Here is a 20,409-nt window from a genome sequence, read left to right on the forward strand (position 1 = left end):
ATTCGATAAAACGCTGTCCATTACGAAATGGAAAGGAAACGCTTTCCATTAGCTATTGTTTTCAACGCATCATGCCAGTCGGTACCTTTGGAATTAATTTCCACAGGGTTTTGGAAATCAGAAAAAAATTGGGAAAAAAAGGTAAATAAAAAGTATAATAATACACAATATATAATATAGGGCAATGGTTTTTTATTTAATAAAAATAAAGCTCTGGTTCTCAGTTTCAATTTCGGAGTTTTCATCAGTTCCCGCAAAAATTAAGGCCTGTCCCCTTGTCTATTTCTTATTTACAAACGTTATCGCGATAACGTTTACAATAACGCACTATCGCAATATCAGTTTTCAGTAAAACAGTTTTCAGTTTTCATAGTTTCGCGAAACTATCCTTAGCCCAAGGTCGCACCAGCACCTCAAGGTGTTAGCTTGCAGGTGTTAGTATTTTATGCCAAGTAAAATTATGCATCACTGCACGATAATCTGCCAGCATATCGTGCAGTGATCCCCAAATATCACTAGAAAGAATAGAATATAGAACTCTTCATGGCTTTTTTTTTGAAATGCGTTGTCTAAAAAAGATAGCTAATATCAGTTTTCAAAAAATCATATAGGTGCTTGATATATTTCAATTTCACAAAAAGGAGTATTTTGACTTAAAAAGAGTGTGTGGCCTTACAGCTTAGTTTCATCATTCAGAATGTGGATTAACAGCCGAAGGACCTTTCTTTAGCCTTGGTTCACTTTCTCAAGGGATTTGAGGCATTCACAGCGTTAATTTGTCTCCTTGTCCTACTGATGTATTAATTCAGAAAAATAATAAATCAAAATTTAGCACATTTATTAGAAAAAACAACTAATTGGAATTAGTTATACAATCAGATTGTTTCATTACTTCGATCAACAAAATTTGGTAGGATTATTTGGTAAAAATACAATAACATAGGACTCCGTCTAAGACGAAAAACAAAATCAAATAAATTGCATAGAAAAGGCAATAAAAAAAGATAACAGCAATGAAAATGAGGAAAGGAGGGAATACAAAAGAAAAAGTGCCACTCTGAGAGCACAAACTTCAAATTGATCATACAAATATACAGCTAAAAGAAAAGTGCACGAATTTTCAGAACAACTGTAGATATAAGAATTTACCCGTTAAACTAAGCATCCTCTTTTCTTCTTTTATCGATCGTGTTTTTCTTTAGACAGCTTAACCATTGGAGCCGACAACTATGGGGGGCAAAAAATCCTAGCGATCATTTTTTTTATTATTATTATTATCCCAAAATTTGACAATAAAACATTCGGCTCTTTGATTTATTGATATAAAATTATCACTTTGTAAGTTTTATTATTCTCTTTAATATACATTTATGTAGAAAAGAAAATCTCTGATAACATGGTATTTCTATTTATAATTAGAATGAAAGGTAAAAACAATAAGCACTTAAACTTTTTAATTAGGACACTTAAGATTAAAAAAATATGTAGTTATACTATTCGTGGTTCGAATATTTTAGCTCCATTTCCAAAAACCTTTGTCAATAGAAAAAATAAAAAATAAATCAAAAAGTTAACCTTGACTATGCAATAAAATTAAAACATAATAAAAAAAACAACAAGCAAGCAAACCCGAAAAAAAAAAAATCTAAACTAAAGTTCTTGCTTTTAAACAAATTTGATACGGTGGTACAGATGCTTATATAAACAATTCAGATCTGTTTGAAACAAAAACTTTAGTTTATCAGATGTAAGATTTTTTTTTGTACAGCATTGTTTTATATTTTATCCCCTTTGTTACGATTTTTTCTACAATACCCTTTTCTTTTTTCTCCTTTGAGAAAGACTTCTAGATGTTGAACCAAAATATTCAGAATTCTGTCAGTAAATACATTTTTTTAAGTTTTAACTTTTCTCACCTTAAACCCCAAGAAAACCCTGGAGAAAAACACTTGTCTAAAAAATTCAGGCTTTTGTTAGTACATATAAATTTTTTTTTCAGTTATAACTTCTCTCTGCTCAAACTCCAAGAAAACCCTGGAGAAAACACTTGTCTGAAATTTTCAGACTTTTGTTAGTACATATAATTTTTCTTTCAGTTATAACTTCTCTCTCCTCGAACTCCAAGAAAATCCTGGAGAAAATCACTAGACATTCATACAGTTTTCTAGGTCTTGAACCATTGAGCTCTAAACGAGCATTTAGAAGTTTTTCTCACATAGGCAGGAAATGCTTACATTTTTTTATTTTTTTTTTAAACTACAAAAACGTAAAATTTTTCACATAAATTGTTTTTCTGTAAAAAAAAGCAAAAAAAAATTTTTGGGAATCACTCAAATATATGAGTTTCAGAAATCGCGTCATACGACCACTGTGCAATATATACAAAGGAATAAGATCCAAAACTAAATCTAATATGATTGTTAAATACTATACAAAAATATTTAAACAAAAATTAGCTTTTTTGAATATAACACAGGTATTAACGACAACCATTGTGAACAAAATCAAATAGCCCTTTCAATATAGCCCTTTCAAAATCAACAATAGCCCTTTGTTACCCTCCTCACCTCACATTTACGACCAGAAATCGGAGAATATACATAACCTTTGACTTTTAAATTCCGCTACAATAAATTGCTCCAACATAAGGTTACTAAAATAGAGTCTAAACAAAAGTATACATTAATTCTACTTTAGCACACCATTTTCGGTAATTTCTATCCACAAAAGACCGTATTTATACAACTAAATCACAAAACTGACACTACTCCAAATCAATTATGGCGCCGAACTAGTGGGTAGGTCCTGGATTAAAATTTTCACATAAATCTTAAATAATTATTCAATTAAAAGCATACATTTAGAACTCATAACTTTGCTCTCTAATAGATAATCTACAAAATTAATATGATGTTTTAGGACAATAATATCATAACAGACTAAATCAAAGTAAGATTATCGAGTTCACAAGACTATATATGCAAAGCCATGATATAATTATTCAGAATTACTGCCATGCTTTTATTATACAAGTTACTCGCCAGATCAGCGCCAAAATTTGATTAGAGTACCCCTGAATAATTACAAACATTCATTAAGGGGTAGAACATCTGAATTTGCAAATAAACGAAAGCACCGGAACATGTCCAAGCTCATAGGATTTAGCTAACCCTGAGATACACCAAAAAATGTCTACCTCTAAAACAGAAAACGACAAGGATCACAGCACTCAATTACCATTACTTCTTGAATTTCCCTTTAGCCGTTTTTCTCTTTGCTTCCGTCTTTCCTTCTCAATATCAAACACTGATATATTTATCTGAAATTAAGAAATATTTTATTTTCCAAGGGACAATTTTTGCCTCCTTGAGTTCCGCACGCAAAAGAAGGAAGGTCAAGGGTTAAACCCGAAATCATCTGAAAACTCACTCAATTCATCTGAAGAAGATGAACTGAATGAGTTTCATAGAGAGTTTGAAATGTTGATCTGAAACTTGTTTTTACGCCTCATGTACACCCTCCGCAGAGGTGTCAATCCACAAAATTTAGAGGGGGGGATTTATCGTTTATCCATTTGTTGAATAAATTTTTCAATGAAATGCCTCCCATAAAAAGGTGTTTTTCAAAATATAAGGATGTGGGCAAAACAACAACCGGGAGAAACAGGCCCCCTGCCTCCACCCCCCAAAAATTGACGCCACTGACCCATCGTGTAAAGGAAGGAATATTCCAACACCTAGTAAATGGTGCAACCATTCCATACGCGATAGCTGCTACTTTTATCGGATAAACTGTCTATATGTGTGTTTCAAACAGATCGTGGTGACGAACTGTAAGTAAGGAGTGACGCGGCGCAATAGTAACCGAAACTCTACAAACCAGAATTTTGATATCACCAAAAGATTTCGTTTCCTATGCTGATTTCAAATATATAAAATTAATTAAGTTTAGTGTTACCCATCAAAAGCTACGAGCCAGAAAAAAATTGCCTGATTTTCGAAAAAGGGTGGAAACACTCCCTAAAAATCAAGGAATCTTAATGAGGGCACACCACCAGATTCAGCTGAGGACCCTATTCTAGAGGTTTCAAGCTCCCTTCAGCAAAAATGTGGAATTTCGTATTTTTTGCTAGAAGAGAGGTCACGGATGCGTGTTTATTTTTTTTGTTTTTTCCAGGGGTGATCGCACCGAACCAATAGTTCTAGAATATCGGGAAAGGACTCATTTGAATGGACATTAAAAGTTCTAGCACCTTTTTTAAGTAACCAGAAAGATTAGAGGGCAACTAGCCACCCCCCCCCCCTTTTTTTCTCAGTCATCCGATCAAAATTTTGCGATAGTAATTTTGATCAATATAGTTGAAAAGTCGATTAACTATGCATTTGGGGATAACATGGCTCCCCACAGTCCCTGGGGAAAGGTTTGTAAGTCATGAAATTTGCCCATTATTTACGTATAGTATTTGTTATTGGGAAGTATACAGACATTTTCTTTTTTTTGGGAGGGGGGGTGAATTTTCTGCAGTAGCAATTTTCTATGGGGAGAATATTGGGGACGAATGGTATACCACGCACCTAAATGGCCTCTGAGACTAGGAGGCTATATTGATACCCTTTAAATAGTTTTCAGAATTTTTGCTCCATAAAATTTCGGCAGAATTTGGGAAGAAACAACTGTTTTACGGTTCAAAATACTAGAATTCTGTACTTTCCTAGGCGCGATCTTTTTTTGCTATTGGAAAAGGGCCCTAGATCTTAGAATTTTCATTACAATGAACCCTATTTAAATAGCCCATAATTACCAGTCTGATACGGTTACCCCTGTGAATAAACACACTTGCGTGACCATCGTTCTCTGGAAGAATAAGAACTTTCATATTTTGTAGACACTGGCTTTAGGGTTCTGATACATGTTGAATTTCATACCATAATTTTTATGAAGACTGCTCCCTTTTTGAGGAGTTTCAGCCCCTTTTCTACAATTTCTAATTTTCATTAGCTAATAGCTTTGGATAAGTAACTTCAAATTTGATGAAGTTTCAATATCTAGGATCAGCATAAATAGTAGACTTTGTTGTTGCATATATTAACGTAAAAACTTTTTTAGATTTTCTCAAGTTTCGGTTTCTATTGTCAAGAGTCACTTCTTACTTACATATTTTTTTTTGCTACGAGCTGTTTGAACCTTGGATTTTTTAAATGTCAGGGAGGGTACCACGCCCACCTTCAACCCTATTTTTTAAATTCAAAATTAATATTCACATATTATGCGTCAAGAATAATAATCATACCTGTAAAAATGGACTGCTTCAAATATTTCTCAGTGTGTGTGTGTGTGTGAGGGGGGGGGGTCTGAAAGATTAAATTTGATTTTCAGGGTCATTGCTTTCCATGGTTTTCGAATGGAGATCTTGGAGAAAATGTTTTTATTGGATGTCCCCTCCCAACTCTCTCTCCCTTTTGTGAAGCTACGCAGATGAATGTAATCGTTTATGCTACATCTCACGTGTTTCTACAGTTTCAGAACCCAAACTACAGACTTTGTCCAAAATATTCCTCGGAATTAAACAAGATTAGGGACCAAGTTCTACCCCACCACCAACCCTGCTTCTACGTATATCTAACGTCTCACTGAAAATTAGAAAGTTCGAGCACAAACTGCAGTCTTTAAGCATCTTTACGAACAACTGCGAACGACCGCGGCAGTATAGTCTTGAGACTGGGAAGATCAATATACATATTTGATAATTCAAAGTTGATTGGTCGAGATTGTTGCTTTGCGCCACAAGATCGCAAAAAAACCACCATTTTGTTGGAGGCGCAGTCTCTTTTGCTACTAAAAGAATATACTAGAACTTTCGATTTCTGTTCAAATGAGCCCCTTTCCGATATTCTAGGATCCCTTGTCCAATACAATTAAAACTAGAAAAGAAAACAAAAAACACGCATCCATGACAATCGGAAAAATATCCTGGAAAATACAAAATTTCGTCGTTTTTTATATAAGGGATTGAAATCTCTGTAATAGTGTTCTCTGATATACTGAATTCATACTATAATTTTCACCAAGATTGTTACGCTTTTACGGGTTGTTCTCCTCATTTTTCATAAATTAGGCAAATTTTCTCAAACATACTTTCATTAGTACGAGCTATTTGGTCGGAATATACCTGAATATAAGGAATAGTACTAGCAATCAACAACTCAACAGGTTACATTCACCGAGGCTCATTGGAACATTTAGAAAATATGCATTTAATCAATTTGCACTCTATTCAGTTGTTCAAACAGTCTCAAAGGAATTAGAGATTATATAATACAAAGTGCTAAAACTGGCAATCTTTATTCGAGCACACACGCCATCTAAAACTAAAACATTACATCTCTCCTTCAATTTCCTTGAGTTTGGGATCTTTTTTACAAAATGGGATCTTTTTTACAAAAAGCTGCCTTTAGGAGGAATGTGCTCAAAATATGAGTAACCGTTCTTGTAATATAGAAAAATTTATTAGAATTTTTTAATATAGAAATATATATATATATATATATATATATATAATATAGAGATATTACATATAGAAACATTCCATATATAGCTAAATGTGTCATATAAAATTATGTAATATAGAAATCCATTTATTCTTTGCATCTACCACAGTAAGCATCCAAGTTATAAATCAAACTTCGAGATGTTTACTACTGAAGGTTAAAATCTTCATTTTTAAAAACAACAAATTATGCTCCATATAGATGTGGCATGATGGTCTACAATCCCCCCCCCCTCCATCCAGACTTCAGGGAGTCCCAAAGCCAAAAAGAAGGAAACAGCTAACAGTAGTGATCTGTTTTTTTTTTATTCTAGGACAAGAACTCTAGTCGCTTATGAACCAAGGTTTATCTACAACTATGTGTGAATTGGGCTTCCTACGAATATCCAAGCAATATTTTAATTATTCTTTTGCAACTGTACTAACAACAACAAAAACACCGATTGTGGTATTTATAAAATATACTCAGAAGTAATTTTAATCGGAAACTGCTAGATTTCTGGATTTTTACCTGCTGGGCAGCCTATGTTTTACTTCAAATATAGCCACAATTAACGACACAAAGGCCTACTAAGACAGTTCCTTAGTGTTTGGAGCTTAATCGCAAGCTAGAAACTACATTTATTAAGACGATTATTAATTGAGTTTAAGGCTAGCTACAAGATATACAGTAATTCCGTGCATCTTACGAATGAAAACTGACCAAGTCATGTCAGTTATATTACAGTAAACAATAACTAAATTTATTTTTGTAAGTACTGTTATTTGGAATATGTGTGGATATACAGAAATAAAAAAAAATGCATCAATAATTCTACAGGAGTCTAAGAGCTTATATGTTGCCCTAGGGTGTGATCTCAAATGATCAAGGCTTTCAAATCCTGTCCCTTATACTAAACATACTTCTTTTTATTATAACCCTATTGTTTATCCTCCTCTCCTTTTCCCTCTTTTTTCTTCCCTAATTTGTCTATTTCTCATATTTGATCCTACCTCGGATCTAGTCTTCCTCAACATAGAATACTTTTAAAAGTGTATTATTTTTAAAGCAAGTCACTGTTTCACTACTATATTCCACTTTTAGTTTTGCATTGGCTTTTCCTGTTGCTCAAACTGCACTTCTATACAGGTTTTGGAGATAAAATAGGCTAATTTCCTAATTTTCTCGAAAGAAAATGAGTTCACCGAAATTTCCCCCAAAAATTGTTAAAAAAGCACCAACGTAAAAGCAAATAACAAACTGTTATTTGCTGTTTTTTCTGATTTCTTAAGAAATCAGAAAAATGGAAAATTCAATTTTGGTGAAAAAGATCTTCATATTATACAGCTTTTCAGAGTAGTGGGCGCTAAATCAAAACCAGAAACGTGGCTGGAAAATCAGCATGAAAATAAGGTAAAAACACATGGCACTAAAAAACTTGAGAAGGTGGAGCTTTCCTTTGAAAGTGTCAGTGTCTTTCCTTTGAAAGCTTTCCTTTGAATCAGCGAATTGTTAATGTTTAACAATTCTGCTGATTCATTTTTCCTCTGCCTATTTTCTGTTGATTCTTCATCCATTTTTTCTTTCTTTTTTTTTTTTTTTTTGGCTAAATAATCCTTATAATGTTAATGTTATATGCTAATAATGTTTAGCAGAGGGAAAATTTACAGGAGAGGAATGTGCAAAAGAAATATATTATGATACAAGAGGGCAGGGCGAGAAGACTGAGAAAAAGGAGAAATGCCAAACTAAATAAAGGACTAGATTACAATACAAAAAAAAACACTTGAAAGATTTGAAGAAAAAAGAACAATTTTGATTAAAACAGGGTAAGACGAAATTTCAAAGTATCGAAATTTTCCTTTAAATTGTTAATTCTCATTAGCGCTAATTTTCGTGGTTACAGAACCCTATTTTATTCCAGAGAAATTCAGGCAAACTCCAAAAAATTCAAAGATAGCTAAAGCACTAATTCTATGCACCAATGTTTCTAAGTTTGTAGGATTTTATAATATAGTATAGCAAAAACTAATAAAAAAAAGAGTAGAATTCACCTTTTCTGCATGTGGAATGAGAAACTCTGGCTTCGTTATTTCATCTGGCAGTTGCTTCAATACCTGAAGGGTTTCATACATTGTAGGACATAGCTTCAAATTTTTGCCCCGTCCCAAACTGAACTTCAAGAGCACTAAAGCTACACGGAATAACACTTTGATCCCTGAAAAATTTTGAATATTTAAACTGTCGTACCGAACACACACAAAAACGGCTATAAGGAGTTCCAGCGTTGCAGAACACAAACATCATTAATGATATTATTATCTAATATTGTTAAATATCATCTTTTTTTTTATCTGTGTTGATCTGTTATACACCATATAACAGATTAACTGACATTTTTATAAAAGATTGTATTATTAGCTCCTTTAGCTTGTTATAAACAGATAAGAGGATGAATTTGTCGTTTTTTTAATTTTACGACGAAAGTGATAACAAATAATTAATTCTTGTTAAGGATAATTGGTTTCCGGAACACACCCTCACAGGGGCGCTAATAGAGGGAGGGGGATGATGACCCCCTAGTTTTCCGCACCCTAACCACACTAGATTTTGAAATATACTTTATTTTGGTACTGTCATTGAAAAAAAATCGAAAATCAACAAAATTCCCTTTCCCCAAGATTTTGAAAAATACGGTTTTTATTTATCTTCATTTTCGCCAATTAGCGACACTGCACCCTCAAAATTCAATTTTTGAGCAATGAACTATTATAATGAAGTCAGTCGCCGTGCCAAAGTAAAATGACTGTTTTGCAATAATTTGACAATAGCTTTTATGCAAAGAAATATGATATCCATTACTCCCGAACAGAGCAACTTTTAACCAACTTTATAAGAGGTAATATATTAGTGTAGATTAATACATATGTAAATGTTGCAATCCTTATGTTTTACTTTAGGAAGTCTGTATTTTACAATTATTAGCTGAAATGACCACTACTGTTTGATTGATCTGAAGAAAGTTAGCCAATGATAGAATCTGCCAGATTTGAGGTTTGATGGGATAATTTGGGTTACGATTGGGTTTCGAGTTTCATTTCCTTTTTCCACTCAAACTAGATATCGACACGCCATATACTCCAGTCACAATAAGCTGTGTTTCATTTGAGGTTTATTCAAGCTACATAAAGGCACGGCATATCCTTATATTAATAACGGCTTGTTATGATTATAAAACGCAGTCCACTAAGTATCATTTATGTTCTTAAATCTATGATATTAGAATAATACATATTCAGAATATTAATGATAATTTTAACCCGAGGTAATGTACGATATTGGTAAAGAAAACTGGGACTATTCTCACTACACATGTATGGATAGCAATATTGTCAATTTTGATTAACAGATAGCAGATTATGATACTGATACACCCTTCTTGGAACGAATCTCCAACAAGTACCTACACAATTGATAAACCTGCATCTTTGGCTGAGTGGAAGATATTTAGCAAATTAGCTTTCTTTATTATTGTCTTTGTCTAATAATGAAACCACAATTATGTTCTAACTTTTATTTATCTCTTTTAGCTTGTTTCTGTATATAGACAGTTGGCTTGAACGAAAAATATTCAATGATTTACAAGGAATTACGCTTAGAAAGCCATAATATAACGAAAAATATCAAAGTTAAAATACAACTACGCTGGTTTAAGTTTGAGACTGCTGTTTCTAAGAATTAGAATGTGTACATCCTGCACTGCGAAATATTCACAAAAGAGGCTTGAAGCCTATAAATATTTAAAGAAGACTCAAGGCCTAATGTTACAAAGAGTATCGAAGGAGGTATTTAATACCTTCTTTTCATTTTCATTATTTCTCTCTCTCTCTCTCTTTCTCTCTCCATTTCCCTCTTCCTCTCCTTCTCAGTTTCTCTTTCTCGCTAATAAAAAGAAGAGTATAAGAACATAGCTACTTACGCTCACAAAGGAACATATCCCATACTCTTAGCACCGACGGCCAAGGAAGTGACCTACAATAGGCACACATAAACCATTCTGTCACAAACAAAATTGGCTCTATTCGCTGTTTCTCCTGAAATGGCAGGTTATTTACATAAGAAAACAGCTTACAGATAAAATAGGTTAATCTCTACAGCAGGTATCAGGCACAGCATCCTACCATCTGAAGTTAGATAATCTTAATTGCGTTCTTTTCAAAAACAGTGTCAAGAGTTTTACATCAAAAAATGAATTGAAATAGTCAAGACTAATAGCTTATATTATCAAACACAAATCTGATCGTAAAAAGCATAGGTAAATAGACTAAAGTATGAAGTACAACCCAATGAAAAAACACAAGTTTACAAAGACTGTGACCGATCAATAATTCAGCAAAGAAGTACAAATAATAGACACCTCCCTTAATCTTATATTTTTTCTCTTCGTTTTCTTGATGTTTGTATTGCTGTATTTCATTAACTTTAACAAAAAAAATTACATACAAAAATCAATATGATTCACCCAAAACCAAAAGATTGACAACAACGGTTGTTAATTCACTTTATACTTTATGTGGTGTTCAAGGAAGCAGCGCCCTCAGAGGCTATGCCTTTGATGTGCTGCAAAATATCGTGCCTTGTCTGGTTTGAGTTGCAGTTTGTCCATTTCCACTGAGACCAATACCGACTCCTAACTTTATATAACTTAACTGTAATTAACCGACTCCTACCTGTACTTAAATTAACAGTAATTAACCGACTCCTAACTGTAATTAACCGACTCCTACCTGTACTTAACTTAACTGTAATTAACCGACTCCTAACTGTAATTAACTTAACTGTAATTAACCGATTCCAACCTGTACTTAACTTAACTGTAATTAACTGACTCCTAACTGTAATTAACCGACTCCTACCTGTACTTAACTTAACTGTAATTGACCGACTCCTAACTGTAATTAACTTAACTGTAATTAACCGACTCCTACCTGTACTTAACTTAACTGTAATTAACCGATTCCTAACTGTTATTAACCGACTCCTACCTGTACGTAGCTTAACTGCAATTAACCGACTCCTACCTGTACTTAACTTAACTGTAATTAACCGACTCCTAACTGTAATTAACCGACTCCTACCTGTACTTAACTTAACTGTAATTAACCGACTCCTACCTGTACTTAACTTAACTGTAATTAACCGACTCCTAACTGTAATTAACTTAACTGTAATTAACCGACTCGTAACTTAACTGTAATAAGTGTGTTACCAACTTCAAACTTCAGTCTCAGAGCACTAAAGGTGTTAGTACTATCTCTGAAGCCGGATTCCCTAATTTTAAACTCAAAACACCTTACAGACTCAAAATAAAAAGAGTTTAAACAGTATTTTAAGTGACTTCCAAGCGTCCTCTCTATGTTTGGGAGAGGGAGGGGGCGAACAACACATAAAACATTAGACACCTAAAATTTAGTTCATGAATGCATCAACAGCACAGAATTTCAGCTATGTTGGGGTATCTTTTGACAATCTTTAAACATGTAACCCTTTAAAAACAAAACCCAAATGAAGATAACTACGTAACTTCCCGAGTTATTATTGTCATCACAGTCAACCATGTTCATACCCATGGAAAATCTAAATCTTCTACGGTTTTCCAATAGAATTTACTGATACTTAGAGACTAGTAATGCAGGGTCTTTGGCAAACTCAAAGCTCGAAAGTTCTGAATCTTTTTAGGAACAATCTATGATTTTTGCAATTTCCCTAGAACCGTGTGTGTATTTTCCCTTTGCAAAATAACCTTTTCTTCCACTACCTTTTGAAATATCTAAATTTGGTAAGAGACTTTAGGAAACAAAGAGCATTTTGCGTCTGATCCGAAGTTTGTCAAAACCTGTTTTTGGGGCTCTCTTGTTAAGTCAATTGAACACCGTTTATATAAGTTCATAATAATAAATAATCTCAGTAGCCTCTTCACACATGAGTGATCATTATAAAATGGAGATTCTAATAGCTATAGACGAGGTTGCTGTTACGTTTCTTTGCTTTTGTCCAATTTCAGATAGCGTGAAATACCCCCCCCCCCTTTATATCAATATGTCAGATCCCTCTTGATATTTGAACATAAAAATATTGCCATAGTCGAGCCATTGATGTCTTTTTCAGCACGTAATGGCGACAAAAAAAAACATATTTTGTGGTAATTCTTTTTTTGTTGCTTAAACGAGGCCCAAGAATGTTAAATTTCTCTTTGAATGAGTTTTCGTTTGATATTTCCGTGTTCCATCTTTTCATAGATCAATCAAACGTCTGTCTATTGTACTCAGCAGTTTTCATCAAAACACATCCTTTTAGGGAGATGTTCTTCCTACACAAACCATATGCGTTTTTTCGGCTAATAGCATTTGGTCGCTAACTGCAAACTTAATAAAAAGTACAAATTGTGAATCAAAATACTAGGTATAGTCATTTGACTAACATTGTTAAATCCTTGGCACTAAAACTAGCATTACCAAGATGCAACTACTTCCCCGTTACCATTTATGCCAATCGCGGAAGTAACCTAAATAAACTTCAAAGCCTGAAAATCAATACAACTTTTTATTTCCCAATTGTAATTTAATCCACAAAGCCCGGTGAGTCAAACAAGGGTCGAAACACAATCAGGGCTGAAGTTTGCTCGGGTTTAAACTAGGATGACTTGATATAGTAAAAGCTTTGCACAACCCTTCAGAGAAAGTGAGAGACATGCCTTCAAAACTGTTCATCTAATAGCTTATGCTTCTTCGTTTTTTTTACTTTTCTGCATTTCTTTGTCATTTTAGGATCCTTTTTTTTTAGCTTTGATGGTTTTTATCCCACTTTCTATTGTTTTTTCTTTCTTACTCCTGTTTACACCGCGTCTTTCATTTAGTTACTCAAAATGTTTAGTTAATAACTTATTTATTTTAGTTTTTTTACAAATATTCTGCTTTTCCTGTTATTAATAATAATAATAATAATTCATTTTTAACCCACATCATATACAAAAATGATAGTTGTGGAGTATAACGAAAAAAAGTAGATAATACACAACATACATGAGTACATAAAACTTAAAACTTCACAAGAGCAGAGTAACCAAATAAAAGAAAAACATTCAAGATAAAAAAAAAAAAAAAAAAAATTATGACAAAAGACAGACCCTGACTTTATACAGCGGACCAGGACTTAATGTAGCATCATTTAATAATATTAGAAAGTCTTTTTTTTGCAAAGGGAAAGTTGCGTAAACGCCTGACCTAAATAGATGCTTACCAAATGCTTATGAACAACAGGGGCTGTTTTCTTCAGGAATGCCATTAGAACATTACAATCCACATGAAACTGCTCCAAGCCAGGGGCATAATAGCCAGGAACGTAGAATTCGCAAATGGCAACAAGGCACCAAAATGCGGCTTCCGAAGGCATTTGCATGAGTAAGACGGATGCGATGGGTCCCTGACTTTGGCAATACCCTTCATAAGGTTTCAATATTGAGTACGCCTGCAAAAATAAATAAGTCAATTAAAGGTTGGTAAAATTTAACCTTTTAATAGTCAAAAGAAAATCAAATTCGTCATCATGATTGTAGGAGCAGCTAAAACCTAGTAAAGAGCAAACCACGACCCACAATAACTTGAAAAGGGTTCTTAAGAAACTGTCAAGTGATAAATATTTCAAATACAACCACTAGTTTGAAAATAATGATTTTTATCCATATTCAACTAAACAGTAATTTGTAACTAAGAGAAAATTTTTTTCCAGAATTCAGAAGAGAGCTTGAAAACCCTGAAAAATGAACTTCAATGTACATATAAACTAAAGCATAAAAAAATCAATATCGAAAATCTTGAACTGGAGGGTTACAGTCCCATACCTTGAACCAGGAAAATCCTATTTGAGCATGGGTAGCACTGATGTTTCTTTTTTTCTATTTTTTCCCCAGGGGTAATCGTGCTGAACTAGTGGTGGTAGAACATCGAAAGAGGGTCAACTTGAACAGAAATGAGCATATCCTAGTGTCCTTTTTTATGACGTGAAACAGATCACGTCACAGTCAACTGCTGTTTTGTACCATTTTGAACAGCAAAACCTCAATTTTGGCACCTATAAGATCCCCATGCGAGAAAATACAAATTCTGAGATCTATAGGAAAGATATAGGAATGATGGTGGCGATCCAAAATTAATGATAATAAAAGGAATCTTCTGGAGGCGGTACCGAATCGATGGAGCAAGAAAATGAGCCAATCGCCAATAAACTGAGGACTGATGAAACCATAGAAGCTGGTAAATACAATTTAAGGAAGGTGTTAAGATTAAACCTTAATAATAGAACCCGAAGGATACGGTAAATATGCGGAACTTACTTTCAAAGGCAATGTTTATAGCACAGTTTATATAATTATCCAGTCTGATCATTCCCTATCTCACCCAATATATAAAAACCCGGACCGGGGTGCGAGTGCTCCGGAGAACGTTTTTGCAGATATAAACATATGCGGCATCAGATCTGTTCACGGGTAGACAAGTCAGACGCGAAACAATCGGAAATAAGTGGAAACCCGCTATTACGAATAATGCACTTTGTAACCATTTCTCATTGATAGACGCAAACACACTGATCCATAAGTGAAGAAATAAGTAAGAGGAGCTTTATGTTCGCACCGAGAACGAAGACTAGAAATGATCTGCGATAAAATTACTGGATAATACTATAAACTGTGGTTTATAGTAAGGAGAAAAAATATGTGCTGACCCTCCCGTAGCTGTTTTTTCAAAAAAAAAAATCGAATGACGAGATATTTTGGGAAGTGAATTTAGGTGAGCTCTTTAGGAAACATTATCCCAAACTAGTCGATAACTAACGGTGAGAAGTTCTGACTGTTCCATGGGTTACCATGGACAACAGCATTGTTAGTCGTGGCTCGCTCGTTATTAGTTTCCGGCCAAAAAAAGCCAACAGCTCTTTTCCAAGTAGAGAAGGGAGTGCAGGGGCTACTGACCAACTTTAGCACCCAATTATTCAGACTAGAAATCCTTGAGTCGTGCCTATTCAAACAATGTACAATATGCCTACCTTTCTGCTAAAAAAGAACAGTTAAAGGGACGAGGGGTAAGGGTATGGGAGGGATCATGGCCCACTCCACACCTCCAATAATACAAATGGACAATACTTTGATTCTGTGCTACTTTAAAATTTACACCTTGAAATGAACCATAGCTTGGAGTTGGTGAATTTTAGCCTCGAATTACTTAGTCATTTTCACACATATTCTGAACTAGTTCCAATTTATTTAGCGATGAGAAAACTCTGAAAGTGTAGGAGGCATGTGTGATACCCTTCCTCTGTCCCAGTCCGTAATACCGAAAATCAAATGCCAAATCCAATAAAAATCACAAAAAGAAATCATAGATGGACTTTTCAGACATCATGTAAAAATACTCCTTTTTGGAATCCTAATTTTTCTACTTCTAAATCCATTTCTGAGTTTTTCTAAATTTCGATCTAGGGGAAATATGAATAGACTTTACTTCAAGAAGATTCCTTACTGATAACAGAAGAATACTATAATTATTTTTCATTTGATTTTACTTCCACTTTTAACAAGTGATCATATTTTTTTCCTCTTATATACCACTGAAAGGAAACCTAAAGTTCCTCCTGTAACACTTCGGCAGCCTTTCCCTTGGCTGTCTATGTGTGTGGTTATGATTATGTCTCCTCTATCTCTTTATGATTTTAGGTTTTAGATATTAAGTGTGCCAAAAAAATCAGCTTTTTAGAAGAAAGGTAGGCCTGTTGCCCCTTGTGTTCCATTTATAGTTCCCAACCCTCGTCATTATTTGTAAAATGCTTATTCTTAAAGAATAATTTTTATTACTTGAAACAAATATTTTGGCTATGATGGCGAAAGAATACAGAGCAATTTTATATTTACTACCGGAAAGTGCCTCCAACCCCAAATGACTAATTTATTGCCAACATTTACAGCCTTTAATCGATGGCAAATAAAGAGAACCAAAGTATTCCTCCAGCAACACTTTATTTAGCGGGGCCTACCAATGGTTGTTGCGCCGCATCATGTTGCCGCGACAAGATAAATAAAATTTACTCTTGAAAGGCTACATTCAGTCAAAATCTAAAAATCATATCTTGTAGAACTTTTACCTTCCGTAATAAGCATTTCAGTGTAGTGATTTATTCCACTCCTTAGTGTCTCATTGGTTGGGAATTTACAACATTGGCAACGTTAAGAGTCAAATATGTTTTTTAACTAAGATAGTAAGACTTTTAAGGTAAAAAATAGAAAACAAACGATCTGAAAAATAAGACAAGTGTTTTAGATTTAGGAGTACTATATGAACTGCACATAAAATATTTTAAATGTCTTTATCCTTACAACCTTTTTCATTTAATACAGTTGCAGATTTTTGTCCCTGCAGTTATTGGATATGCATAACTACCACTTTTCAGCCATGTTTCAATACACATCACATTTATGCCAATACACAGGGGTAAAACGGTCTCTCAATCTTTGACAATGGTCACTGAAAAACAGTATGGGAATTACACCACAACAACCGGCTATCTAAAACCAGAACGAATTAAAATGGTCACGAAAAAACATTACAAGAATCACACTATAGTAAGGGTATTTTTAAAACCAGAACGGGGTATGTTGCAGAGGCAGGTCCATTTTCCACCCTCACAGATCTATGTCTTGTTACCACCCTCACACCATTTTTTTATTTTATTATTTCTGTGTGAGTTAATTTGATCCGGGTCGCAGCGGTAGCTAGCAACCTAATAAGAGACAATTACGTCTAATGGTCCATTGTCCAGTTTATGTTTAGAGTTCTAGCACTCTTGTTACCACCCTCACACCGTCTTTTTATTTTATTATTTATGTGTGAGTTAATTTGATATGTTAAGAAAGGCTTCACATAAAAAAAGACAAAACTGAAAAACAGACAGCACTCATATGAAAATAACATTAAACAGTAATATTTTGTTTTTCTTATCAGAAGCAACCATTTTCATACGTTCGAAGATTCTTTTTTTCACAGTGTCTGACCTTATCAAGAGGATAAGAGAATATCGTTAACGCTCCTCTAAAGTTGGAGAACCGAGGACTCCTCCAAGTGAAAAGTCTAAAGTTTAGACTCTAAACAAATCCTATGTGAAATGACGTTAAACAAAAATAGACAACAATCACTGGATGCTTCATACTTAAGACATTAATTGATCTAAAGTATCGAATAACAGATATCTAATTATAAAGCAGTTAATCCATTTTATAGAATGAGAATAAAGACACTGATTTCAAAGGAGGGGGGGGGCGTTTTAGAGAGCATTTATAAAAATTCCAAGTATCTGCAAAAGCATTTTTTTCTCGATTTTGTCAAAAAAGTAAAGCCTATACATCCAAAAAGCCACTTCACTTGAGAGGTTGATAAAAATAGTTAAACTTGGGCGTAGCTGAGTCTTGATCGCAGTTCACTGTATATTTTCCATTTTCTGTAAACCCCTAACTAGTTCCTTTTTTTTAATTCAACTTCTTGGTCTATTCATAAGCAACTGGTGCTCATAAGTGCTGGGCACTTACGCAGTAGCCCCCTCCCCCCTCCAATGGTCTATACCGCTATTATATTCCACCTGTTTTGTCTCTTCTAACAAATTAAGCTCCCAACTTCAGAAGAAAATGTGTGCGTACGACTGTAACTACCAATTAGTTGGGATGTCCAAATCAAGGAAAAATATAATTGAACTTGAAGGAGGGAGTATTCTCAGAAGTTATCCTACTCATACAATTTTCAGCAAAACAATGAATAAAAATTTTGCTTCCACGTAAAGTGTCTTACTTTTAATATCTTAAAAAGTTCTTGTTGACCAGGACCATTTTTATCTTCGAACATCTCATGAAGAGGGAATTGTCTATGAAGATCTCGAGTGATTTCGTCCAATACTCGCTGATCACCAGGCTGTTTGAGCAAATCTTCAAACACTCCCGGATTTTTTTCAATTAATTCATGTGCTCCACATAAATGCTGCCAAGCTTTTCCACGAATTGACGTCGGAACTCCTTTTCGACAGCGTAAAGTAACCTTAAAAAAATTAGGGGCAGTTAAATGAATAGTTTACGCCTCCATAAACTACAATAAAAATGAGATTCGATTAATTTACTTAAAAACAAGTATTTCCTTAATATCCATAATAACGCGTAGTTGGCTCAATTTGGGTTGTGGGCTCTTCAAATCCTAATCACCAATGCCATGAATCAATGAGAGTTTGTTCCAAAGGAATTAAAAAGGGGGGCACGTGATTTTGTTTTTGAAAAGAACCATCAACAAACCAAAAATACATTTCAAAGAAATCACATTTCTGTACATACTACAATTTAAATAGTGATTTCAAACGCTAAAAGGTAGAATTAAATAGTGTTATTAACAAGAAAATTTTCAAAATAAGTAGCGACAAACGAAAATATTTCTGCAGTTCTATCTAGCCATCCTGTCAGCAAAAAAAGTTGTTTTTTCAAATGAAAAGTAAAAACTTAACCCTTGCTCTTTATTCTTTTTAGTGCCATTCTGAAAGTATTTATGAGAAGAACAAATGCAGTTAATGAGTAATTCCAAGTGTTTATTTACTGATTGCCTTTTAAAACATTTACAACTGAAAATTAAATGATACAGTACCTTGAAGGATCACCCTATGTAGTCCCTATGTATAAACTTTTAGTTTCTGTGGCCAAACTATATCGAGCGAACTAAATGCTGACGCCTAATTTCCCGTAAACCTTAAGAAAAGCCATTATACTTCTCGTTCTTTGTGCCGGACATAGAGATATTCACTTTAAATTAAATTTACATCGTCAGAAATTGTGAACTTCGCTTTTTCCGTTAAGTGGAGCAGAATCTTCTTTTTAAAGTTCAGGGCAGTCCCTATAAATATTCTAGCATACCTGCTAGGAAAAACGCTAAAAATCAGCTCAAAGGAATCACCATTTGGGTAATTTGCCCACTTTGGGAATTCCCTGTGATGTCACCCGCTTTGCCTGACAAGCTCACCAACAAAAGAAGAGCTGTCTTTTCAGGCACATTTTACAGTCAAACCCTAAAATATCGACAGCTTAACGATGATGAATAGTCCCTGGGAAAATTCGTTAATGGGCCCTCTGTCTTTGTGACGATCAGCCGACACTGACATGCACAAAATGCTTTTCATGTACCGTATCCCGTTAAGGCAAATGCACATTAATAAGCTCTTCCATTCTTGAGGTATTTTGAAAAATTATTTTCTAATATTTCGATTGCCCTTGTAGTCTTATTTGGGGAAAAAATTTAAACTTAAGCGTAAAGCAGAGGGGATTAAGAAGGGGAAATCATTTCTGTTTGTTTTAAGCTTTAATATCTTTCTTCATTTTCATTAGAAATAACTATTTTATTTTTCTTTATTATTGGATTTTCGTTTGTTTTTCTAAAAAAGTATCAATTAGTCTCGGTTATTTCCAAAACGGAATAACAGATGTACTGTATCAATAGTCATGGACAGAATTGGTGCCCAATAGAATTTTTGAACGTTCGTTCATTTATGTTTTTGTGTTTGGGATTCTGACACTTGTTTGTTTTCTTCTTATAAGGCGGCTTCTTGTTTCTTTTTTTCAACTGGAATTGTTTTATTTATTTTTTAGTTCTTCGAAAGGCTAGTTTTTCTTCTTTATTTTTAGCACTGGATACGGATTAGAAAAAAATCTAAGCTTAGAAAAATATACGGCTCATATATCATTAGAAAATATCTGCTTTGTTTCGCATTTCTCACTGACGCTGAAAATTATCTCGTTGACGCTTTTTCCTTT

General features: G+C 34.0%; 1 protein-coding gene across 3 annotated transcripts in view; it reads right to left on the minus strand.

Moving 5' to 3' along the window:
* Window positions 1–827: 827 nt before the first annotated feature.
* LOC148952252 (TBC1 domain family member whacked-like) overlaps window positions 828–20,409 on the minus strand; it is a 50,868-nt gene continuing 31,286 nt past the window's right edge. For all 3 annotated transcript variants that reach the window (XM_089089695.1, XM_089089694.1, XM_089089696.1), the window contains exons 5-9: window positions 18,416–18,658; window positions 13,827–14,054; window positions 10,507–10,621; window positions 8,582–8,745; window positions 828–3,319 (exon numbers count right to left, since the gene is read on the minus strand). In XM_089089695.1, the coding sequence (XP_088945821.1) occupies window positions 3,230–3,319; window positions 8,582–8,745; window positions 10,507–10,621; window positions 13,827–14,054; window positions 18,416–18,658 (840 nt within the window). In that variant the 3' untranslated portion in view covers window positions 828–3,229. The remainder of the gene's footprint in view (window positions 3,320–8,581; window positions 8,746–10,506; window positions 10,622–13,826; window positions 14,055–18,415; window positions 18,659–20,409) is intronic.

The sequence above is a fragment of the Artemia sp. Qi Xiang Cuo genome, chromosome 5, assembly GCF_049724085.1.
Source record: "Artemia sp. Qi Xiang Cuo chromosome 5, ASM4972408v1, whole genome shotgun sequence".
Taxonomy (NCBI): domain Eukaryota; kingdom Metazoa; phylum Arthropoda; class Branchiopoda; order Anostraca; family Artemiidae; genus Artemia; species Artemia sp. Qi Xiang Cuo.